The 24,653-nt window shown below is 44.9% G+C and overlaps 2 protein-coding genes across 5 annotated transcripts in view; one reads left to right on the top strand and one right to left on the bottom strand.

Annotated features, from left to right (window-relative positions):
• Pi4k2a (phosphatidylinositol 4-kinase type 2 alpha) overlaps window positions 1-14,457 on the top strand; it is a 40,766-nt gene extending 26,309 nt beyond the window's left edge. The window contains exons 6-10 of one of the 3 annotated variants that reach the window (XR_010046309.1): window positions 1,983-2,082; window positions 3,112-3,245; window positions 3,861-3,920; window positions 6,224-8,147; window positions 11,853-12,078. Coding sequence is in view for 2 of the 3 variants with exons in the window: in XM_003479776.5 (XP_003479824.1) it covers window positions 1,983-2,082; window positions 3,112-3,245; window positions 3,861-3,920; window positions 11,853-12,014 (456 nt within the window). In the remaining variant the exon portion in view is untranslated. Of the gene's footprint in view, window positions 1-1,982; window positions 2,083-3,111; window positions 3,246-3,860; window positions 3,982-6,223; window positions 8,148-11,852 lie in introns of all 3 variants that reach the window. The other 2 variants (XM_003479776.5, XM_063245102.1) reach the window with 2 other exon arrangements.
• Window positions 14,458-15,444: 987 nt separating this feature from the next.
• Avpi1 (arginine vasopressin induced 1) lies at window positions 15,445-24,379 on the bottom strand. Of its 2 annotated transcripts, none has more exons than XM_005008054.4 (3): window positions 24,042-24,379; window positions 16,913-17,208; window positions 15,445-16,019 (listed from the first exon to the last, which is right to left on the bottom strand). In XM_005008054.4, exons 2-3 carry the CDS (start codon window positions 17,197-17,199, stop codon window positions 15,860-15,862), a joined length of 447 nt encoding a protein of 148 aa, XP_005008111.1. In that variant the 5' UTR covers window positions 17,200-17,208; window positions 24,042-24,379; the 3' UTR covers window positions 15,445-15,859. The 2 variants fall into 2 exon arrangements, with proteins under 2 accessions (XP_005008111.1, XP_003479825.1); XM_003479777.5 differs by having other exon boundaries at window positions 15,445-16,016; window positions 24,042-24,358.
• Between the last annotated feature and the right edge of the window lie 274 nt (window positions 24,380-24,653).

Raw genomic sequence — 24,653 nt, 5'->3', positions numbered from 1 at the left:
CCATTTAGTAACTTAGTGAGTCTCTGTCTCAAAATAAAAAATAAAAAGGTCTGGGGACATAGAAGCCCCTGGGTTCAACTCCCAGTACTGCCAAAAATAAGGGGAAAAAAAAGAGCAAACCAGACAGATAAATGGCCCTGTAAGTTTATAGTTAGGTGACATAAGTTCAGAAGAATCAGGGAAGCACAGTGTTGAAAATTAATTGATATAGTTTTCCTTAGTTTGTATTTTTAAAGAACATCCTAGTGACGGAGGTTGATAGGAATAGCATGAGGAAAAGGTCTAGTAAAATTGGAACATTTTATGTACTGTGTTCCTTTGAGCGTCACATGGCACAGAAGTATAGAAAAGTTTGAGAAATACTATATGAGATGAGCCTATCTAGTTTCTTTTGGCCTAGTGATTTTAAACAGTGGGGTACTTTCTTCGCAATAGACCACAATTTCATGGAATATAGATTTAGAGAATGCTTCTCCTGCAACTTGCTTGCGTTGGTTTCTCTCATCTTCTACCACCTTTTTCCATTGCTGCTCCATCTGCATGTCTTTTTTTTTTTTTTTTTTTTTCTTTTTATCGGTACCTGGGATGGAGCTCACGACCGCCTACTTGCAAGGCAGGTGCTTTTGCTGCTGAGCTAAATCCCCAGCCCCTATCGGCATGTCTTTTAAAAGTAGCAGGAAGGCTACCTGGAGGAGAGTGAGGTTGGATTTTATTTTTGTTTTGTAGTGCTGGGGATGGGATCCAGCCCTTTGCACATGTTAGGCTCCACCACTCCCTACAGAGCTACGCCTGTGGCCCAGGGTTAAGTATTTAGAGGAGTTTGCTTTCTTCTATAATACTGGCTATTAGATGTTGCATTCTTCAGTGGAAGAGCTATGCTTACCAGCAGAGTGTTTACCCAACAAGGTGAGACCCTGAGTTCAGTCTTTAGTACCATCTACATGTACAGATTCTTTAGATCTTTCCCATGGAAAGAGAGTCATCATCATCTAGAGGTGTTTTGTTTTTTTTTTTTTTTTTAAATGTGAGCCAGGGTCTTGCTATGTAGCCCAGACTTGTCTTGAATTCACTATGGAATCCAGGCTGGCCTTGAACTTGTAGCAATCTTCCTGCCTCAGCCCCCTGATTCCTGGGAATACAAGCATGTCCCATCATGACTGGCATTATTTTATTTTAATTAATTAATTAATTAATTAGGGTTTGTTTTGGGGACAGAATTTCACTAGTAGTTAAGTCTGGCCTTGTAATCCAAACTCATGGGGATCTTCCTGCCTCAGCCTCCTAAATGCTGGGATTATAGGTATGTGGCATCATGGGGGCCAGGATCCCACATTATTTAAAAGTAGTTCAGGGAGATTCCAATATACATGTGCTAGAACTACAATCCCTGTTCCATGATGACATCAGTGAACCTAAAACCTAAAGCCTTGTAGTATCCATGGGTGTCCCTGTCCTAGGTGGCTTGCCCACTCATTTTGTTCAGCTTGTGTCTTTTCCTCTTTCATGAATCACTGATGCAGGAAAACAAAACTGCCTTGTGCAAGAATAGCCAACTGTTGTTTGTTTTCTCCCTGGAAAATGTCATTACCGATGAAATGATGTCTGAGACAAGGTCCACACCAAAGGACCTTGGCCAACTAATACAGATTTTTCTTTCTTTTTTTCTGCTCTGGGAGTCTCATAGCCTTTCAGCAGGAGGAATGGCTTATAATTGTCTTTGTTTGTCATTATCCTTACCAATGGCTGTGACCAGTTCTAGGGTACTGCTTCTTTCCCACAAATAAGAAGGGGACCCTGAGAACCTTGAATAAGCTAGGTTAGAGGTGCCATCAGTGTGCCGGGTTTTGCTAACACAGAAACCAGTTTGGAGGGTAGCTCCTGGTGATAAGTTGCAGGGGACAGGTATCTGAAGAGGAAGGGATGTATTGCTTTGCCTGAGGCCGAGGGGCTCCTTCAGTAATCAGTCTCTCCTTGCTCTGCAGGATACAGACTGGGTGGTGGTGAAGGAGCCTGTCATCAAGGTGGCTGCCATTGACAATGGGCTGGCATTCCCACTGAAGCATCCGGACTCCTGGAGGGCTTGTAAGTTTCAAGACCACTGGTTTGGCTGTGCTCTTGCAGTCTCTGTCTTGTCATTGAAATATCTTCAACATAGCATTATTCTAAAAATCAGTGAAATAGTGCAGCTCAGACCTTTAACACAATGGTTAATACATGGCAGTTATTCTGTAATGTAAACTATTGTCATAATTTTTTCCTTGTATTGTCACTAGAGGCATATGAGTTATTAGAAATTAGGAGCATTTAAAAAAAAGAAAAGAAATTAGGAGCATAGGAGGCTAGAGGTATATCTCAGGGCCAGCATGTGCAAGGTTCAACTCCAGCACTATAAAAACCAAACAAAATGAAATCAGAAGCATAAAGAAGCTGGGTTTTGGTGCTCACATGTAACCTCAGCACTCAAGGAGACTTGAGGCAGGAGGAATGCTGCACGTTTAAGGCCAGCCTGGGCTACATAGTGAGTTCAAGGCCAGTCTGAACTACGTATGAGACCAAGTCTCAAAAACCCAAGGGGGGAAAAAAAAGAGAGAGAGAGAGAGATGCAAACATGAGTTTTTGTCATCTCTACTTTTTAGTCTTACTTGTTTTGAAACCTGTCTTTTCATGATTCATTGTATCTCAGTCTCTTACCTGAGATAAGCTGCTGTCAGTGCCCTGTCTTCCTTGTTGATATCCCCTACCCCTACAATGAGCAGCTTTCGGAAAGGGAGAAAGATGTAAGTAGAAGTCACTAGCCCCCTTTACAACACTGGTCCTTGTTTTCAGATGGGTCTTCTCAGTGTCTCAGTGGCAAGCAGTTGCTTTGGGGTAAGCTTGTATCTCAGAAGGTCACATAACATCTAGGAAACAGCTGCAGGATTAGGTAAACACGGGTTGAATCCTGGTGCTTGTACTGACTAGTCATGTAACTTTTATGGTTAACAACACTTGTTAGTTTTTTGTGTATGTCTATGAGGGAGATTCTCCCTTTGAAAATTCCTGGTAGACGGAAGACAAAAACGAGGAGGGACTTTTCCAACACATTTTGTTTTTGCCCTTTCCTCTTTTCAGATCCTTTCTACTGGGCCTGGTTGCCCCAGGCCAAAGTGCCATTCTCCCAGGAGATCAAAGATCTGATTCTTCCGAAGATATCGGACCCTAACTTTGTGAAGGACTTGGAGGAGGACCTGTATGAACTATTTAAGGTTAGGCCTGGGAACCTTCAACTGATTACTGTATGGAAGAAATCATCCCTAACTCTCCCCTCAGTACTAGAGATTGAACCTAGAGCCTTTGCACTGGACTACATCCTCAGCCTGTTTTATGTTAGGGCGGGGTCTCACTAAATAAGTTGCCCAGATTGGGCTCAAACTTGCAGTCATCCTGCATCAACCTCCCAGAGTGCTGGGATCATAGGCTTACATCCCCATACCTGGCTCCTAATGGTTCTAGTTGCTGACACAAACCAAGAGGAAGTGGCTGACCCGTCTGACCTGAGTATAGGGCAGGGTTCTCACACATGGACAGCAGCATTGATATGAATGCCTTTGAAGAACGTGGGCAGCTGTGATGATCATACTGAGGGTGCATCACCTGACTGCAGTGTTCACAGAGCTCTGAGTTTGAGTTGGAAAACAAGATGCCTTCTTGGTCTCTGTTTTCTCATCTGTAAAAGTGGGCTTTCTTAGGATGCTAGTTGACTTCAACAAGTCCCGTAAGCCTTATGTAGGTTTTCTTTGTTACAAGATTTCTGACTAGAGGAGAAAATGGATTTCTATGAGGTATTCACACAGGTCTGATCTTTTGCCCTTGTTTTGCAGAAAGATCCTGGTTTTGACAGGGGCCAGTTCCATAAGCAGATTGCGGTCATGCGGGGACAGGTAAAGTCTGGGACGTCTTCCAGTGTCTTTTGGGAATATCGCTGAGATGCTCATGTTGCTGGTGTGTAAAGCTTGAGTTTTAAATCCTGTTCATACCATGTATAGTCTGTTCAAATATGTATAGTCTGTACCATACATGTTTTAACTCTACCCTAACACATGGGAGAGGAAAGGTAGCCCTTCTTAATCCCTACCTCTTCCATGGGATCCAGTGCTTGGTGAAACACTTACTGTGCCAGGTGCTGGGTAAGTTGTAGGTAAATACTCTGTCCTTAAGTTGCTCAAGGCAGGCCGTATATTGTTGGTAGTTAAGAACTGGGCTCTGGCATCAGACCACTGTACCACTTAGAAACTCTGTGGCTTTGGGGAAGAGCCTGTTTTCTGGCTTAGGATAGAGATAGGATAATAATGACGTTGCCACGTAAACTTCAGTTAGTTACTGTGTGATGGAGTTGAATGGAGAGGCTGAGTGATGGAGAAAGAAAGAACTTTCTTAAAAACCAGCTGGCATATTGGAACATGGTACGCTCTTTCCTCTTACGACCATCTCACCTCTTGCTCTAAGGGAGAATTTTATATGGTTCTTAAGGGAGGTATGTGTGTCTGAAATAAGTGGGTACTTCAGTTGTCCAGTGTTTCAGAAAGTAGCCTCTGCTGCAGTGTGGGCTGTGTATATCTTAATTCCTTCACACAGGTCAGCAACAGTTGCAGTCCAGAGATCTAAAGAAAACCTAAATGATCATGGTTTCTGTATTGACTGAAGTGATTATGTCTGTTTTTTACTTTGGTCAGTGTGTCTGACCAAAGTACCCACTCCAAGGATGACTTCCTATAACTTGGAACTGGGGAGTGCTTTGGAAGGAGGGTTTGTGCATTCCTAGCTACCTTTAGTGTGCAGTTAATCTATAATTAATAGGCTTCAGTGGGCAACTTACTTAAGAGGTAGGTAGAGTGGGCAGAATCAAAGAGAAACTTCTGAGAACTGAGTTTCAGTGGGGGAGAGACTTTCAATAATACTTTGCACAATTGATGGGAGGATTGCATGGAATAATGTATGCCTAGTATTAAGTAAAAAGAATGCCCGGCACATGGTAGATACTCAGATATTGATTGTGGTTATAATTTTGTTGTTCGAGTTATAAATTATATATATATTCTTTCTCTATCTCACTTTCAAAGGGAGCCGCAGAAACTCAGGGTATTTTCTGTCTTTCAAAGAATAGTGAAGAATATGTTTGGAGAATGTAGGGTACTGGCATCATGCTTATCATTTTGAAGTCTTCCTAAAGAGAGCTGCATGGCTCAGCAGATCAGGGCACAAACTGGTCAGAGTCCCTGAATTTGAAATCTGGCTCTGCCTTAAAAGGTCTTAGGTAAATTACTTAAACTCTTTCTCCATTTGTATCATGGGATTAATAATAGTACCAGCTTCATAGGGTTATTATAAGATAAATTATTCAAAGCAGTTAGATTAGCATTTACTATCAGTGTACTGAATCAGTATGTGTCAGTTATTAAGCTGCTGATTTTACATGCAGAAAAGTCAGCTTCTCAAATCTTTAAAAAATGAGTCTTCCTAGCCATAGTTACCATTTAAATAAATGGTGAGAGCACCTCTTGGGCTTGCAGAGGTCATGTTTCTTGGAAATAAGGTGGTTAGAAGTTTATTGTTTTGTTTTCAAGCAAGATCTCTAAGTTTGAGGCTGGCCTTGAACTCACTAAGCAGGCTACATGGGCCTCACTCATGACAGTCCTCCTGCCTCAGAGTCTCAAGGGCTGGGGTTGCAGGCATGTGCACTACATCTAGCCGTCAGAGGTTCTAAGAGCTGCTGTAACTGCAGCTGCCTGGATGCCCATAACATGATCTTCCTACCTTTCCCAAGTAAAGTATGGACCCCATTAGGTTGGCAGGATTTTTGAAAACCTTACAAGGTGCTTGGCATTATCTGATATTATAGAATTCAGTATAAAAGAATAAACTTGCACCCCAGCTTTACATACCCACATTGAACCATCTTTTCCAGTCTCAACTCAGTCCCTGGCCAACACCTTAACAGCCCTGCTTTTTTTTTTTTTTTTTTTTTTTTTTTTGTCTTTTTCCTTTTTATCGGTACCCGGGATCGAACTCACGACTGCCTGCTTGTAAGGCAGGCGCTTATGCCGCTGAGCTAAATCTCCAGCCCCAACAGCCCTGCTTTTATACTCTGTTAGAGTGGAAATCCACTGTGGCAAAAGGTGTAGGGGAGGTTGAGAGTAGTGCATTTTCACCTTTTTCTCTACCCTTCCTCTTACTGTCTTCACAGGGGCTTTAGGCATCTTCAATTTTCAGCCAAGGATACATCAGCCTGTAACAGAAGCAAAGGAAACACTTGAAATCGAACTTGCAGTTTGAGAACACAACCAAGGGCAGACCTAATGTGTGTTCTGGCCAGGAGTAAGGGAAGGAGAACTTCTAAGGAATCAACCCAAAAGATAATCTGATGTTACTTCATTGTGGGGAGACATCACCTGTTTGAAAACCTATTTAACTGGTGCTAGGGAGTGCAGGTGGCAGATTGCAGGTGGGGTTGCACAGCCAGGCAGGTGGCTTCTCAGAGAATCAGTAAGTTTGCTTAATCATGCACGTTTAGCTGTTCATCTTTCAAAACATCCAGGGCCGTGTGTGTGACTCAGTGGTGAAGCTTGTGCTGGGCACGCCCAAAGTTATGGGTTCACTCCCTACTGCCACACTTAAAAAAAATGACAAACACACGGGGTGGAACCTGTATAGTTTTGGTTGCTGTTGTTTTATTTTGTTTTTGTTTTTTGAGACAGGATCTCACTATGTAGCACAGGCTGGGCTTGAATTCACTATGTATCCCGGCTGACCTCAAACCCACAGTGATCCTCCTGCCTCTGCCTCCCGTGTGCTGGGATGACAGGCATGCGCCACCATGCCTGGCCTGAACCTGTTTAGTTTGAAGCAAGTTTCACATACCTCAGAGAGTCTGCTGCCTATATTTTACTGTTCCATAACATCCATTTCTTCCCAGTGTGTAATTTACCATTCACATATTTGCCTTGTCTACTGCTTTCATACCCCAGAGCAAAATGACACATTGTCCTGAAAAAAAACCTGACATGAAACAGAAAAAAAATCATGATCCTATTTGCTTAGCTGAGCCAGTAGCCTATCTTTGCAACTTTTCTGTAAAATTATCTAATTTAAACCAAGCATGGTGGTACACACCTGTAGTCTCAGCATTCTGGGAGGATGACACAAGAGAGCTCCCAATTTGGAGCCCAGCCTGGACAACTTAGAGACCTAGAACTTGTGCCCCACCCCCTAATATTTTTCTTCCTTTCTCCCTTTCATTCTCTCTCCCTTTCCTTTTTTCTCCTTCTTTTCTTTCTTTCTTTTCCTTTTCTTTCTTTTCCTTCCTTCCTTCCTTCCTTCCTTCCTTCCTTCCTTCCTTCCATCCTTCCTTCCATCCTTCCTTCCTTCCTATTTAGGGCTGGGAATATAGCTCTGTGCTAAGATCCTGAGTTCAAACCCCAGTACAGGAAGAAAAAAACCCAAATTAAAAATTTTACTGAAGCCAGGCACAATGGCACATACCTATATTCCTAACGGCTACTTAAGAGGCTGAAAATGAGAAATTGGAGACCAGCCTGGGCAGCTTTGTGTAGGACTTTGTATGCAAAAACAACAAAAACAAAAAATTCTTGGGCTTGGGTATAGACTAGTGGTAGAGTACTCACCTAGTATGCCCTAGATTCAATCCCCAGGGGTAGCACATGCTAAAAAATTTTTATTGATAGAAAAATTGATAGATAACCTCTGAGAGAGAATTCAACTGAAATGTTGGCTTTTTAAAAAATACATCATCTTGAGACTTCCGGGAGAACATGGTGGATAGATAACAGCAGCTATGGAGGCTCTCTAAGATAGCCAGCTTAGATTCCAGGAATGGTGTGGTGTGGGGAGTCTTAAGCAGGGGGAGATATACCCTGCCGACCCAGGAATGAACTAAGCTGAGAGAAACCAACTGGAAATGCAATCTCGGTGCTACGACTGAAACAGCTAGTCTCAGTGCCGAAGCTGGAAACCACAGCTTGAATTTCCTGCTGTCGCTGCTGCATCTGAATCAGCACAGCAGGGATAGAGACGAGAAAGCTCTGAGAGCAGGAATCGGCAAGCCAAATTGAGAGCAGAGCTGGCAGGGAGCAGAGCTGCATCAACCTGCGGTGAGTGAGAGGAACGGGGACCCTTCTATAGACTAGGAAGCTCCAACAGAGGACATTCTGGGACCGGGCAGACTAGCCGGAACAGGATACTGCAGTGACTTCAGTCACATATTCCTCTCTCAAGCAGGATTGGTGGGGAGCGCTTGACCTGGGTGACGCTGTGGACAAAGACCCAGTAGGCAAGCCCAAAGCAGGTCCTTGTGCCTGGCAGTGCACCCTAACGCAGTGAAGCCTTCAGCAGGTTGACTGAGCTGGAGGGGCGGGCCCAGCATTGGCTGCCCAGGTCTGTGTCTCCCTAGTACACTGCAGTGGGTGGGAACACCTAGCCGGCACAATTCAAACAAACGGTAACCAACAAAGAAAGAAACTGGACCTCATATACACACTTGCATGGAAGGAACAAAAAGTATGGGAAAAGCGAGCAACAAGAAAGGGTCCTCAGTCCCCAATCTTGAGAACACTGATCCAGAAAGATCAGTGCAAAGGAGAATGAGGACAGAAAACCTGCAATATCAGGCATGGCACCAATAGACATAAAGTGATATCTCTGGGACCTCATAGACGAGTTCAAAAGTGAAGTATTTAACCAAGTAAAGCAAGATATAAGGAGAATAGTTAAAGAAATGCTAAGCACCTCCCAAGAAAAAACAAATGGTGGAATGGAAGAACAGAAAAAAAGACAATTGTTTGATGGAGAAAATAGAGAAAATGTAGAATACATGAAGCAAGTTCAAAGAGATTACCAGGAAACTAAAAACTCTATTGAAAGCTGGCATAACAGCTTGAAAGAAACTAGAGATAGATTATCTGAACTGGAGGACAGATTTGTAATGTGGGAGCATGAAAGGAAAAACTTAAAAATAACAAGGAAACAAGCAGTAACAACACAAAGGCTAGAAGATGATAAGAGGATCTCTAACTTAAGAATTAAGAATGTAAAGGAAAAAATAATAAAAATTAAAAAAAGGTAAAGGAAGAAGCAGGGATACAAACAAATGAACTGCAAAGGCTATTCACAGAAATAATCAAGGAGAACTTCCATAATATGGGAAAAGGTAAAGATACTCAGATCTATGAGGCATACAGGACCCCAGCCACCTACAACCCAAACAGAACTACACCCAGGCATATAATAAAATTCCAGAAATCCAATATAAGAACAGAATATTAAAAGCTGTCAGAGACAAGAAACAGATCACTTACAAGGGAACACTCATTAGAATTACAGCAGACTTCTCGCACAAACCATTAAATCATGAAGAGCGTGGGGTGAAATAATTCAAGCTTTGAAAGACAATAACCTCCAGCCAAGATTGATATATCCTGCACAACTGTCCCTAGAAATTAATGGAGAAACAGGGTGCTTCCAGGATAAAGAGGAACTAGGGGAATTTACAACCACCAATTCAACTCTACAGAGAATACTGCAGAACATTCTAAAAGAGAAAAATACCAAGATTCCAGAAATAGTGGCAGAGAGGCCACAATGAATGAAGCAGAAACCGAAATGAAGACAAACTGACAACTAATGACAGAAAAAGAGCTTAACAGAAATGAGGCAGAGACAGTTGGGTGGTAGGAACAGCTATTTTGGAGAAAACAAGACATCATAATAGCTAGTGCTGATTTAATGTCATCTTGTTTTGAAGTCCCAACAAGCTTTTGTTCTTCTGTCTCCATCGGTCTTAACATGATGTATCTACTGGATTTTATTATATGTGGTAATATTAACAAAAACTTTAGGAGATAAGATAGAAACCATTGTTCATTTTCTGTTTGTTCTAAATACCCTGTAGTACGTCATTCTCTTGAATGGTTTTACATTGTCTTGATATGATTGATGCTACAGTACACGAAGTTCAATTTTATTATAACTGATGATATAGGCAATTCTTTTTTTTTTTTTTTCCTTTTTCTTTTTTATCGGTACTGGGGATCGAACTCACGACCACCTGCTTGCAAGGCAGGTGTTTATGCAGCTGAGCTAAATTCCCAGCACCTAGGCAATTCTTTTTAAGATAGCAAGAGGCATTATGGTAACCATTGTTGTTCATCTTATATTCTGTTTTTACATCATGTACTATGTCCATCCTTTTGATTTGACTCACTCTGTTATGTCACATTTGGTTTTATTCTCTTCAAAAAAAAAGTAATAAGAACTGTGGGAGTAATAAAACCCAAAATGTATAATTGTCATTGTAAAAAAGAGGAAAAAAAAGTGCTCTAAAGGATATAACTGCATGTATATTTAAGCGTATAAGATAGATACCATATTACTGAGTTTTTGTTGGATCATTGAACAGAACTGTTTTCAGTCTCACTGTTTGAATGTTTACTTTATATACTTTAATTTTGTAACTTGAACAACTATTTCTAAGATGACAATAAGTAATCAATTAACTGGTGGTTTCCTACTGTTTATTTTTTTTTTTGAAATTCTGTATAACTTGTACCTTTTTTCTGTTTTTTTTTCTTTTTCTCCTTAAATAAAATTTTAAAAAAATACATCATCTTGGGCTGAAGCTATAGCTCAGCAGTACAGTATTTGCCTACATGTGTGAGGCCCTGGGTTTGATCGCAGCTCCCCAAAACCAGCAAAACCCAGGAAATCCATCTTTATGGAAAAATCAGAAAATAAATCTAGCTAACTATAAACACTTAAACTCATTTATAATTCCTAAAGTCTTATGTTTGACCACTGCCAATGTGCAGATTTTTTTTTGTCTAAGCAGATAAGATAAAAAGGTAAGGGCACAATCTAATACTGGTTCCTTTTTTCCTCTCCAGCTGACAACATTGTGATCAGCTTTCTATGCCAGTACATTTATTTCTATATATTTTGATTTTTTCTTTCTTTTTGTTTCTGATCCCTTAACAAATCATTTTCACTGTTACAAATAATACTGTATTTTTAAAAGTTAAATATTTTATGCATATCTGTGATTACTTTCCTACTTCTCCAAGATGAATTGCGGAGTCAGAGTCTGCTCATTTTTAAGCTTTATTGTGAGCTTCCCTATCTGAAAGATTGTGCCGTATTCCAGCTCCATAGCCAAGGAGAATGAATGCCTGTTTCTTTGAGTTCTCTTGACCTCTGAGTGGTTGCAGTCTTTATCTTTACTCACTGGAAAGGCAAATAACTAGGAGGCCTGCCTACCCCTGCTCCATCTTCTCTTCTTCCTCACCTCCTCCTTTTCTTCCTGTTTTTTTGGTTGGAGTTTTTTTGGTGATACTGGGGTCTGAACCCAGGACCATCATGGTAAATTACATCCACAGCCCTTTTTTCTTTTTGCTTTTGAGACAGGCTCTTGCTGTTGCCCAGACTGGGCTTGAACTTGTGATCTTTCTGCCTCAGCCTCCCAGAGTGATAGAATTATACATGTGTATACCATGCCCTGCTTTTCTTTTTTCTTTTTTTTTGAGATGGGGACTTGCCATGTTGGCCAGACTGGTCTGGTCTGAAACATCTGGGCTCAAGTGACCGTCTTTCCTCAGCCTCCTGAGTAGCCGAGACTGCGGGCATGTGCCATGTGCCCAGCTTTATTTGTATTTTTAAAATAACTAGACAGGTTTCCTCTGCTTCATGCCCGTTTATATTTCTACTGTTGTAAATACCTACTTGTTTGATTTTTCTCTTGATTTTCCATTGATGTGTTTATTTTTGTTGGTTTTGCCTTTCTCTCATCCATCTTCTTTCTACTGCAGATTCTAAATCTGACACAAGCGCTGAAAGACAACAAGAGTCCCCTGCACCTTGTCCAAATGCCGCCTGTGATCGTCGAGACGGCCCGTTCCCACCAGCGGGCTGCCAGCGAGTCCTACACCCAGAGCTTTCAGAGTCGGAAGCCCTTCTTTTCGTGGTGGTAGCCCTGGAGGCAGCTAAGCGAGCCTCTGTGAGGTGTGCACAGGCACCTAGGTGCGGGAAGCCAAAGGAGCTGGCGGGCAGCGCCTGTGCCAGTCCTGGAGCCCTCCCTCTCTGCTCGCCATCTCCTTCAGGGCTTTCCCACCTACAGGGAGAAGCACAGCCAGCGGCTGGGTGAGCTCCTGAGCCCTGCCAGGTGCTGGGGATGCAGCAGTTACAGATAAGGAGGCTTGGTGGCTAAGGAGGAGCAACTCCCTTCTGGTACCTCTCAATGGCAGGCTGGGAAAGTCCCTCCATCCCTGACACCCTATCCATTGCAATTCCCTGTTACGTTCTGCATCAGGAAAAAAAAAGCCACAGATTTAAATGCTTGTAGCAGAAGCCAGAGCCTCTTGTATCAGAAACCTTTAATCCAGACCTAAATTTTCTTAGACCACACATTTGGGTACAGAGGAGTTGCACACTGCCAGGAACAGATGTGTCAGAGGACTACTTGGTGGCTCACCGTGCTGGGGCAGACAGAAACCACACTTCCTTTGGGCTTTTGCCACATCTTCCCCTACTCTTCCCATTGGTGTGGTGGTGGGCTTCCCAAGGCAGGCAGCTTTTGCACTGCAGTCCCCAGAGCCTACATCTGCAGGACCTCCTCGCTGTTGAAGTTTACCTGCCACTCAAGCATAGGTGGGAGGGGCTAATCTTACCGGTTCTGTTTTTGGTTTTTTTCCCTCTGGTACTGAGGCTCAAAACTCTCGAAACCAGGGGCACTCTACACTGAACTATATCCTCAGCCCTTTTTATTTTTTAAGATACCGTCTCGCTGAGTTGCAAGTTGAACTTGTGATGCTCCTTCCTCAGCTTCCCTTAGTGCTAGGATTACAGGGATGCTCCACTGTTCTGTTTTAATAGGTGGTCAAAATCCAGGATGTGAAGGAGAATCACATGGCCTAGTGTATGCTGGGAGCTATAAGTAATCTATAGAAGATTTTATCCCAGGCTTGCTTCTTGAGTCCTTAGCTATAGTTCTCTAATTTGTTTCTATTCTAAGTACTTTTTCCCCAACCTTTTTTTTTTTAAGACAAGGTCTCACTATGCAGTTCAGGCTGGCCTTGAGCTCACTTTATAGCCCAGGCTGGTCTCGAACTTCGAGTGATCCCCCTGCCTGAGCCTTCCAAGTGCTGGGATTACAGGCATGTGCCACCATGCCTGGCTTTCCCCAGCTTTTTTTGAGTTAGGTATGTGTGCGCTCTGGAGTAGGTCTCTATGAGGGGCCTGGATATCCGACCCTTGCACTTCTTTATGTGCTATCACTGCTGCCTGGAAGCAACAGAACTTGTATTCTGCCTCCTGTTCCTCTGTTCCCCGGCTTCTTGCCCAGGGCTGGTTTTTTCATGGCTTCTTGAGAATTTCAGGGCCCAAAGGAGAGAGGCCTTCTGTCCCATAGTGCCTGTCCAGCTCAGTGTACATCTTGCTTCCATGTGTCTTTTCCCTCACCTGCCCCTCTTGCCAGGTGTTTGAGTCCTTTCGACACCAAAGCAAAGAGCGGCCTCAGGAGGGAGTGAAAGGGGTGCCCCTGTAGCTGAGGCATTCATATGCTACGGACACTTGGCATTTTTGTTACCCTGTGACTGGTCAATCAGCCTTGAAAAGAAAGTATTTTGAAGGTTTAAAAAACAACCAAAGAAAGGGAATGAGGACTGTGGCTGAGTCCCCTAATTTCCTGGCTTCCTCTATCCAGGAGACAAGAGCAGAGACTTACAGCCTTCCCAACCCCTGGGCCAGGGCTCTTCCCATCATTCCAGCTACCAGGAGCTGGCTTGGCCTGGGCTTCCCCCAGCTGACATGAAGTTCCTGAGCACTGGATGTGTGTAGCTGTGGACAGTCACTGTTTCCCCTGTGCCCTGCCCTGACAATCCCATCCAGCCTCCCTAGGCTCTGGCCTGGGGCACCGTGTGTAAGGGAATCTTGCCTTCTGAATGCAGGAGTCAGTAGGTTGCCGGGCGTGTGTATCTCCCTAAGACAGGCTTGTGAGACCTGTGGGCAAACCTCCCTGCCTGAAGAGACCCTTGGTGTCTCACCAGCTGTGTCTGTCCTGTCCTGCTCCAGATCAGCTCTGTGATCCGGAGGACATGGGGTCCAATGTAAGAGGGAGCCCATCCAGAGCCTGGGGATCCTTTCCCGGCCCGTCTCCTCTCTCCCTTGAAACCTGTACTCAGGTTGCCTTGAATCTGGATATTGGAGGACCCAAGGACCCTATGTGCCGGGACAGGCTTCTGGTAGCATTCCCAGAACTGCCGTCATTGTGCCAGCCATAGGCCTGTCCCCCTCATCAGGGAGTGGAGGCTGGGCTGAGTGCTGCTGCCCCTTATCGTTCTTCTAATGCACTGTAGAAACTGTATGTAATGTATTTAAATCAATGCAAATGTATGAATAATAAATCGAATTCTGACATTCTGTCCAGTTCTTTTTGGGGGAATACAAAGAGAGTACTATGCAGGTTTTTTCGTTTGTTGGTTTTGTCGTTTGTCTTTTTGAGACAGGGTCTTGCTGTGCAGTTCATGCTGGCCTTTACTCATTTGGTAGCCCAGGCTTGTCTCGAACTTGTAATTCTCCTGCCTCAGCATGCTCAGCTTAGAATGCAGTTTTAAGTACAAAGAAATCTGTTCCCATAAAGTTGCAGAGACATGGCTCCTGAGGTCACTTACCATGTATAAAAACACTCAGGTCCTCTTTCCCAAGAGCCAGTCCTCTGAAAACTTCAGTGTTTTTACAGTTAACTTCAAAATCTGAACTGAGCCTGTACTGACATGGTATTATTTTTTACTCATATGTATCCTCTTAGTATGAATATTTATGGAAGAAATACTAATTTCTTTTTATGAAATGTTTCCCTACTAGGTACTCGTATTTGCCCTGACTCCATGGGTTTAGGGGTCCAGGAGTTCAGGGTTAGATGTGGTAGGAGTGACTTTTCTTGGGTAGGAGTGACTTTTCTTCTTGGCCGCCAGAGGGCAGCTATGGCCAGTGCTGCACAGGCCCACAGAACCTTGGCTTGTTTTGAAATGTACTGGGATAATCAAGCAGGTAGGAGGGCTGGGGCAGGGGTGGGGAAAAGGAATGCTAACTAGCTTTTGAGGTGTAGCCAAAATTGTAGGAAAAAAACCTTCCCCTCAAGGTTTCCAGGCTATGGAGAATCTAGGCTAGTATTGGTATTTAAGAATGATTGGTCCATTCTTGCCCTACCTTGGGATGTTTGGCCCATAAAGACAGGTTGGACACAGCTGCTTCCCTTTTCTCCCTTCCTGAGCCAGCAATCTGCAGGAGGAGGCTGTGCACAGGCCACAGGGTGACGAGTCCCATTTCCCCTTCCCAGGGAACTATCCGCTTCTGCCTCCAGCCTTTGTTTGCATTTTTCCCTTCTGTGACAGATTTACAGGGTTCTTGAATCAAATACTTTTATTTTCCACTTAAACTGTGGTTTCTCCATGCTGGCCTGATGGCATGGGCATGTGGGACAGGCTGCTGGATTGTGCGTGACAACAGTAGCCAGTGGATTAGTGAGTGACTGAAGTGGTGAGATACTGAGTGTCCGTGACTCCCAGGGAAATATGCAGCTCATATAGTATTGGGTCAAGAGAGTCTAAGCCAGGAGCAGTCAACGGTGTCTCCTTACTCTGGTGACAGAGTCCCATGTAGTGCATGGCTCAGTGGAAAGTACAGTCCTGAGCTGGCCTCTTCCTTTACCTGGGTAGGGCCGCTGCTTCCGAGTTCCCTTCTTCCCCTCCCCAGACCCTTCAGCAAAAGTCCCACGATTCTGAGGGAAGATTCTGCCACTCCTGGCCCCTTCCCTGGGTCAGTGTCTGATCTGGTGAAGGTAGGCTGTGGGGCTGGGCTTTCTCCAGCTTCGCCGGGTCCTGACACCTGTCCTGGAGTTCTGCAGTTCCTCACTGGAGGCTGTCTCTGTGGCACTGCTCTGTGGGCTGGCAGGTGGAGAGCAAGGCACCGGGATTCTGCTGGAAACAAGAATACGACAAGCTGACGTCAAGGGGACCAGGACAGCTTCTTATGGTGAACTATAAAACATGCTATTGGGGTGAAATGAGACCAGGGCTTGTCTCTGTGTGATGAGGCAAAACTTTCTGGTATCTTGACTAAGACGGGCTGCACTAAATGAGGGCATGTGACACTCAGCATGTCTTCACCTTCTTGTACTCATGGCAGATACCACTGGTCATGTATGAAACCAGTGTTTTAAGCAGACTTCTTTCTAATCAGCTTGGAGTTAATACAAGCAGTTGAGCAGATTTGCCACCCCAGACCTGATGACCTATTCAGGTTGATGTTCTGACTCTGAAGCCCAGAGAAGACAGTGGAGGAATGGAGGCCCGAGAGTAACCTGTGGAGATGGATTTCATAGTTAGCTGGGTTCCTGGCCTGGTCTGGCAGTGACCTAAGCAACGCTGGATGATGAGAGAGAGCAGGCAGAGATGCTCTGTAAAGGTACAGTTGTAACTCATGAGACCTCTGTAGTAGGCACATTCCTGTGTCCTATTCTCTGCTTCCGCAGCCAAGACTAGGCTTACTTTTGAATGTTACCTATTCTACAAATAAACAGAATTTTTCTTCTCCCAAACAGTACTCCCATCTGATCAAGAATCACTGCAAAATAAGAAGATGCTGCTAAGACTGTGGCATCTCTTCCCAGGGAGTTCACAGGATTGTACTATCCCAATAGTAAGAGCAGTCCTAGGTGCCAAACGCGTGGTGGCACTGTGGATGTCATAGCACCTCAACAGGTGGCACTTTACAATAAGACCAGGATGCGGCCCCAGGTCACACAGCCAGGAAGTGGCAGAGCAGGCACGCTTGTGTCCCAGCACTTAGCCCCCACGCCCCAGGCACCCACCTGAGTGGACTGCGGTGATGCAGTGATGGTGCCGGGGGCCTCTGCCTTGGGGGCCTTTTCCTGCGCAGCCTCCTCAGGGCCTCTGCCACGTGAGGGTCCCCTGCACACTCCCAAATGATCTGGGCCCGCTCCTCGGCCAGCTGGTCACCACTACGCTGAAACAGGCCCTGGATCTGCAACAGCTCAGCGTCCTGGAAGATGTTGGCTGAGGCTTGCTTGCGGCCCCGGGCCTCAGCAGGAGCCTGCCAGAGGGGTGGTTCACTCACCACAGAGGCTGGGGTGCCCATTGTAGTGCTCTGAGGACAGAAACAGAGATGTCAGTGCTGAACAGGCCCTCCAAAAGCTGGGGTTTCTGGCTAACAGGGCCTCTGGTGTTCAAACTGGGGTGTCTCATTTTTAAAATGACTAATTTCCCAGGACACCTTGGAGAAATTAAATTATTACCACAAATCTTCATTAAGTGCTTTTTAAAACTGTTTAGTTCTAAAAAAAATTTTTAGTTTAAAAAAAAATTGTTTAGCTCTAAAATGTACCTTAAACCAAGAATAGTGGCATGTGCCTTTAATCCCAGCACTGGAGAGGCTAAGGCAGGAAGATCACTATGAACTTGAGGCTAGCCTGGGCTAAAGAGTGAGTTTAAGGCCAGCCTGAACTGCACAGTGAAACCTTGTCCCCCTCAAGTTAATTAAGTCAGTAACATATCCCCTAAAAGTTTTGTTTGGAAGGAGCTAGACATGGCACTCTACTCATCCACTGATGAGCTCTGCTGCTGAATGTGCTGTCAGGAGGTGGGGCTTGGTTGGAGTGGGCAGGCTGATGGGGACCTTTAGAGGGCGTACAGCATCTCCCTCCTCCCTTCTCCTCCCCTAAATGACACCTTTCCTCCACTCTGCCATGAACTGAATCCACTAAAAACTGAGTCCAAATAAACTTCTCTTCCTTTGAGTATTGGGTACTGTGTCACAGCATCAGGAAAGCTGATAATACAATGCTTATGTGTTGGACATCAGTATTATTTGATTCACAACAACTGTAAAAATCATCATTTTACCCCATTTTACAGATGAAGTCCAACTTGGAAAGGTTAAATGACTTCATGGTTACCAACCCAGGTGTAAGCACAGAACCAGGAGTACCAACAAAGTGCTCTACAGTTCAAGCAGATACTATACCAGGAAGCACAGTAACAGCTCAGATTTGGTGAGGGCAAGAGCTTTATTCAGATTCCATCAATGAAGTGTCATCAGCACAACAGCTCTTTGAGGTGGTATTTTTACTTTCCAATCTGCCACACATGGTTGTGCAACTGAACTAGAATCAGACACTTCTGATGTGAAGACATAGGTTCTTCACACAGAGGTAAGAGTTGGGGTATGGCGTGGGCTGCCTTGGGTTGGAAACCCACTTCTGCTGCGTGCTGAGTGCTAGCACTCACTTCATAGGGGTGCTGGGAAGACAGTGTTTAGAAGCGTTACTCCTTGTATCTAGATGTTTTTCCCTCCAAAGCCTCATGTGCTCATAGTGGGGCTTTTTGGAAGTGGCTGGATCCACTGTGTGTGACGCTAAAGTTATGGGTGTGTGATGACTACCTTGGTTTAGCATAGTTCCACGTATAGGTAACAGAAGCCCACCCTGAGTGCGAGCAGCGCCAATCAGTAGACTTGTAGTCTGGATAGAATATAAAGAGACAAAGAAGGCAGTGTCACTTCTGTGGCTTGGTGCTTTGCTGCCTTTGGCCTGCCACACCATGAACTATTTCTCCTCTGTAATGCCCTCTGCCACACCGCCCTGCCTCAGAGCCAGGGCCTATGGACTGAAACCTCTACAAACTGTGAGCTAAATACACCTTCCCTCCTGGAATGTGTAAGTACAGGGCATTTTGTCTCAGCAAGAAAAGTAATAAGACATAATGTTCAGCATTTAACCATATGCTGTTTCAGTAATTTGTCATCCAAAATGTTTGGGATTCTGAATTTTTCAGATTTGGGAATTTTATATACACATAATGAGATATCTTGGAGATGGGACCCATGTCTGAACACAACATGGATTGCTGTATTATATATGCATTATACATACAGCCCAATGGTAACTTTATGCTATATTTTCATTTCAGTCTCTTATTTAAACAAAGTTTCATGGTGGAAAAATTTTTACTTGATTTATGTCAGCACTCAAAAAGTTTCAGTTCTGGAGCATTTTAGGTTTTCAGATTAGGGATGTTCAAGCTGTGTTCTGTTTCTCAATTGAAGGGTCTCCTACCTCCTATCTTTAAGACCTCAAGGATAAATCAAATCCATAGCAAGCTGTGAAACAGAGCAATCCTATCTAACCACAGTCCAAGGGACTGGGGCAGGAGGTCTAGATCCCATTGATGGGCAGAAAGGAAGGCTACAAAGGTCAGAATATCTTATCACGGACAAAGGCTGATGTAAGGAAATTCAGGAGCAGTTAGGCCCCTGGGTCAATGTCTCTTGTCATTCCAACAGATGGAAATTATCTCCTTTAATTCTGGATATTTTTCTGTTGAATGCTAAAGGCATAAGAAGCTCCCACCTTATCATTATCTCCAGAAGCTACAGTTTGGAAAAAGAGCCCAAAGACTGGGAAGACCAAGGACTTTGGTATTAGTACAAAGCTGGGGTTGAATCCCAGTTCTGCCACTTTCCTGGCTTTGTGATCCTAGGCAAGTTACCCACCTCTCTGAATCTGGTTCCTTAAATGTAAAATGGGGATTCTGTAATGTAGGAGCAATTCAAAGAGCCTAGTGTGGTGTTGGGCACCCAATAAGAGCTAAACAAATGCACATGACTTTTTTTTTTTATCGGTACCAGGGATCGAACTCACGACCGCCTGCTTGCAAGGCAGGTGCTTATGCCACTGAGCTAAATCCCCAGCCACATGCCTGTCTTTTTTGGCCTTCCTGACCCTTGTACTTTGGTCAGGGATGTGATGTAGACTCTCCATTTCCTGCAAGCAGTGGGCCATGGCCAGCTGAAAACAGCCTGTGCTCCTGCCTTCCTTTCCTCCCATCCCACCCAAACAACAGGAAGAGGCAGGTTCTGCTCTTCCCTGGAGCCTCAGCCAGCCCTCCTTCCAGCCAGAGATGGATGCAAAAGGGGGCCAAGGAGAGTCAAAATATATTCAAATAAGCATGTTTTACACACTTGCTGTAAAAGAGGCGATCAGCACAGATAAAAGTATTTCCAGTTTCCTTTCCACAATCCACTTGCAAAAGCAACCCTTACCCTTGCTGTAGTTTGTTGTTTTCTGGAGAGTGAATCATCTCTCCACCCTATTCCAACTCCCAGAACTATTACTCCTTCCATTGTCCCTGTATCTCACTTCAAAAACCACCCTTTAATTCCAGTAATTTCTGCACTCATCCTGCCCCAGTTTGTAGCATAGGAGCCCCACTGTTTTCTTGTCAGATATGTGGAATATGCCTGTAACCCCAGCATTATGGGAAGCTGAGTTAGAAAGATCAACAAATTTGAGCCCGATCTGGGATACTTAGTAAGACCTTGTGTCAAAATATTGCTCAGTGAAATTTTATTTTATTCTCTTTGAAATAAAATGGATTTGGAAAAAAAGTATCGCTCAGTGCTAAGGTCCTGGGTTCCCTGAACGAAGGTACAAAAGGAAGCTGAGATGCAGATATGAGGACTAGCAGCTGAGCACAGGCTGTTCTGTGACTGTGCCCAATAGCTAATGTGCTGAGCTGTCTTTACAGCCAAGAAGCTCGAGCACATTTCTTCATGTTTCCATGAAGAATGCTTCACTCTTCCTACCTCGTACTCTGCCAGTAGAAATGATGGTGAGGGAGGAGTAAGGGAATATGTCCATTCACCAGTATCAAGGCTGCTGACTGAGTGACTGTGCCCGTCAGGAACTAGTAGCACTCTGGAGAAAAATCGCCAGCTTCCCCAAAGGAAATCTAGAACTGCACCCCAACCCAGCACAAAGCAATGCTCTCTAAGTCAGAAGCTGGGTCCTGTCCTGGTTCTGCCACTTCCCTGAGGACAGGCCTCAGGCACCGTGGTGGCTGGTTTTCCTCTTACTGCTCCAGAACAGGTGAATGCTGACAGTTTCCGAGGGCTTGCAGTGGTGCTGAGAGCCAGTGATTCCATGATGAGGCTAGGTTTGTACAGAGGGAGGGTGATGTCACTTGTCTATCTGGCCCTAGGAACAGTAAGTGGGTCCAGGTCTGGCTAGTTAGGTACTAGGAAACTCCCAAAAGGTAGCGCCCATTCTCCTTTCTCCTCTATCTTCCCTGGAAACTAGGTCAGGAAACTCTTCTCTAAAGTATCCTATTGATCAAGCCCAGAGTAGACTTCTAGGCTGGCCAGGTAGCAGGAGAAGGGATGATGTACCTCCTCTTAGACTCAAGTAAACCCTCTCACCCAGAGAAAGAATGTCAACAAAGATATAGCAGCAGCTGTCCTGAAGGAACAAATAGTTTAGCTTAGGGCTGTCTTTCCAGATAGAAAAGTCCTAGCAACCTCTGCCAGGGCCACAAGTCCTTAACTGGACAGTTTACAGATAACCGCAGTACAAAGTACCAACAAACCTCTGTGGGCTGGGTACAGTCTCCCAGTTAGTCCTGAGTCTGAGGAGGCTCACAAGTTCAAGGCCAGCCCAGTGACACTTTATCTCATAATAAAACGGAATGGGGAAATAGCTCGTTGGTAGTGTGCTTGCCAGGCATGCATGAGGGATCTGGGTTTAATTCCCAGTACTGGGGTAGGGGGTGAGGGAGAGAAAATCCAGAAGAATCATACCCAGCCTCTGCAAACAGTCCCTAGGGCTCGGCACTTCCCAATTTCAGTGCCCCTCACTCTTGGCTCTGTATCCTACCCTGAAATCCAGGCAGTAGAGTGAAGCTGGGAATAAAAATAGGTGGATTATATGTAGGAGTAGATGGTAAATTTTTAGAAAACTGAAGTAATGAATCAAACATTTTTATTATCAAAAGAAACATCTCCTGTCTCATTTAGTATGTTCAATAGTTACTTCCCCTTCAACTTTCCTGGTCAAGACCTTAATCCAGGAAGGTCAGTGTATACTTGAACAATGGAAAGTATAACACAGGAACCATTACAAGTGGGTCTTTCATTTTAGTGCTGACGTATAACAAAGTAAGTATGGGTCTGTACACAAATGAATAAAGACTAATTGCAAAATTCTTCAATATGAGACTGGCTAGGTTAAAAATGAACACTTGAAGTAAGCATCAAATGTTAAAAATGACAAAGTTCAACTTGCTTTGAATTAGGCAAGTGAAGAAACGTATAATACGCATAAAATATATTTAAAAAGTGACTCAAGCAGCAATGAATTTTCAATATATAAATATGGTACAATTAACCATTCTTTGCAACATACGAAGTGAGTTTGAACAGCCATTCTAGGTAATATATCACTGGAGTCTCAGAAATGCAACCACCATAAGAAGCAGAGTACTTGGATCAGCTAGACAACTCCTGTTTCCACTCAGTGTATCCCTTTGAGTAACCTCAGTGATGGCAACAATCTCTGTAATCAGAGGCCAAGGGCCTCTTAGAAAAATAACTGGAGGCTCTGGCCCAAGGCCCAAATCAACAGTTGTGGCCTGGCCTTCTACTCTGCACAGACTTGCCACTGGACAGCAGCCAAAATCTGTTGCTTCTCAACTGAGAGCCCAGTTCAAATGAGCAGGTGGGCTCCAGATGCCACTGGATCTCAAAATCCATGCTCCAGGAGGTGAAAAAAAAAAAACAACAAATAAATAAACTGGGTCTTTTCCTCAGACCAATTCTCAGACATGATCAGGAAATAAATTAGAAGATCTAAGAATAATTTTTTTTTTTGAGACAGGGTCTCACTATGCAGTTTAGGCTGGCCTTGAGTTCACTTTGTAGCCTAGGCTGGTCTCAAACTCACAATGATCCTCCTGCCTCAGCCTCCCCAGTGCCAGGATAACAGGCGTGAGCCACCACACCCGGCTATAGGAATAACTTTTATCAGTAGTTCAAGAACCTTGAATTCTGGCAGTGCCTCTGCTAACTGGATGATTTTAAACAAGTCTTGTTTTCTCCTGCCTCTATTTGCTCATCATCAAAATTGAGTGGAAGAAAAATACTTCATGGAATAAGGAAGCTGAAGTATATAATAGGAGCATTCATCCTACTACCTGTCATAGAACAGACATTTTATATATTGAATATTGGTTGAATGAATGAATGATATAAGGGGAAGGCTGTTAGCTAAGGGGACTATAAAATTATGATCATTTTCATTATCACTGTCATCAGCAAACTCCAAGAGGGGCTTTCGGTCTTGGGAAAAGGCAAAGGGAGACAAATTCATCAGCATACATTTAAATCAAAGCTTTAGGATTAGTCTGAGGCGGTTTGGCATGTCAAGCGCAGAAAGTACAAGAGCACTTTCAAAAGGGTATTTTAGTCCTCATACAAGGTAGCAGGATCATTGCACCTCTGGTGTGAGAGGACGCTAGTAAGCCCACTTTAGAGACCAGAAAGCTGAGCCCAGAAAGTTTAAGTAACTTGCCCAAAGTCATAGGAAAGTAGATGATGAATACTGAGATATGAATCCAGGTGATCTGACCCCAATGTCCATGCTCTCAGTCACTACTGTTTTTGTTACTATCAGATAGCTAAGGAGGTCTTCAGGGAAAAGAGGGTCCCAGAAGGTCCTGAAACCTCTCAGAACCCTCTGTCGTCTTCTGCAGATTTTGGAAGTCTCGGGGATCCAAAGTCAGGCGTCACAATACTGCCTCAGGATTCTCTACACTCCACCGGAGGTAGTTACAGTGGTAACGCACCAGGCTAACGGGCAGCTCTGACAGACCTCAAATCGGGATGGATCAAGCTAAAATGCTGCCACCTCAACCTTTCCAGGGCCTTTGAGAGGGCAGACGCAGCTCAGGTATCCGACCGAAAAGGTGCCAGGATTGCGAGAGGATACCTCGGCTGAGGAAACATGGGCATGGCCAGTACTGGTCGGTCTTCTGGGCTCAGATGAGGCCGTTCTGCAGAACGACTGCCCCTAAGTAGATCTGTCCTGTGTACTCCAGGGATACCCGGACTCTAGCTGTTCACTGGCCAGCTTCCGCAGCAGACCTGCTTACCTGGTTGCCCAAGGCGGGCCACACGCAGCCGCGAGCCAGCCTAAACCACGTCGATCGCAGCCGCTTCGACAGTAGCCGCGGTTCCCCAGAGAAAGCGCTCGGAGACCCGGAACAGCCAGCCAATCCTTGGCCCCAGCCGTACCGAGAGCGCCGGTGAGCCTCCAAAAAGTCAAACGCGGAGACTCCGCGGACCAATCAGCTGCGGCAGAGGGAAGGAGGCGTGTCGAGACCGCCCTCCGCCGGCCTCCGAAAACCAGTGCAGAGACTCCCCGGGCCCAATCAGCGCAGGGCAGCGGCAAGGGGGCGTGTCCTTGCAGGCCAGTGCCTGGGCCCAGCCACCCTAGCGTCTGGCCCCGAGGCGCCTCAATCTTTGACGTCAGTACCCAGGGCCAGGGCGGTTTTGCCGGCGCGGGAGTCGGGCGGGGCCGCATTCCTGCCACCGGGTGCGGCTGCGGTTGGCCAGACAGGATACACGTGACAAATGCCCCTTCTGGGCCGAGGCCAGCGCGTGCGACACGGGTTCTTTGCTTTGCGTGTCTCTGTGTGACTCTGCTCTCCAGCTCCTGAAACGCTCTTCTCACCTCCCAGCCCTTCAGTGACTGGCCTCAGGGA

Source organism: Cavia porcellus, unplaced genomic scaffold, assembly GCF_034190915.1.
Source record: "Cavia porcellus strain 051 isolate PalLab524CR breed Dunkin Hartley unplaced genomic scaffold, mCavPor4.1 scaffold_2, whole genome shotgun sequence".
NCBI classification, from domain to species: Eukaryota; Metazoa; Chordata; class Mammalia; order Rodentia; family Caviidae; genus Cavia; species Cavia porcellus.
This window is presented reverse-complemented; position numbering and strand designations above follow the sequence as displayed.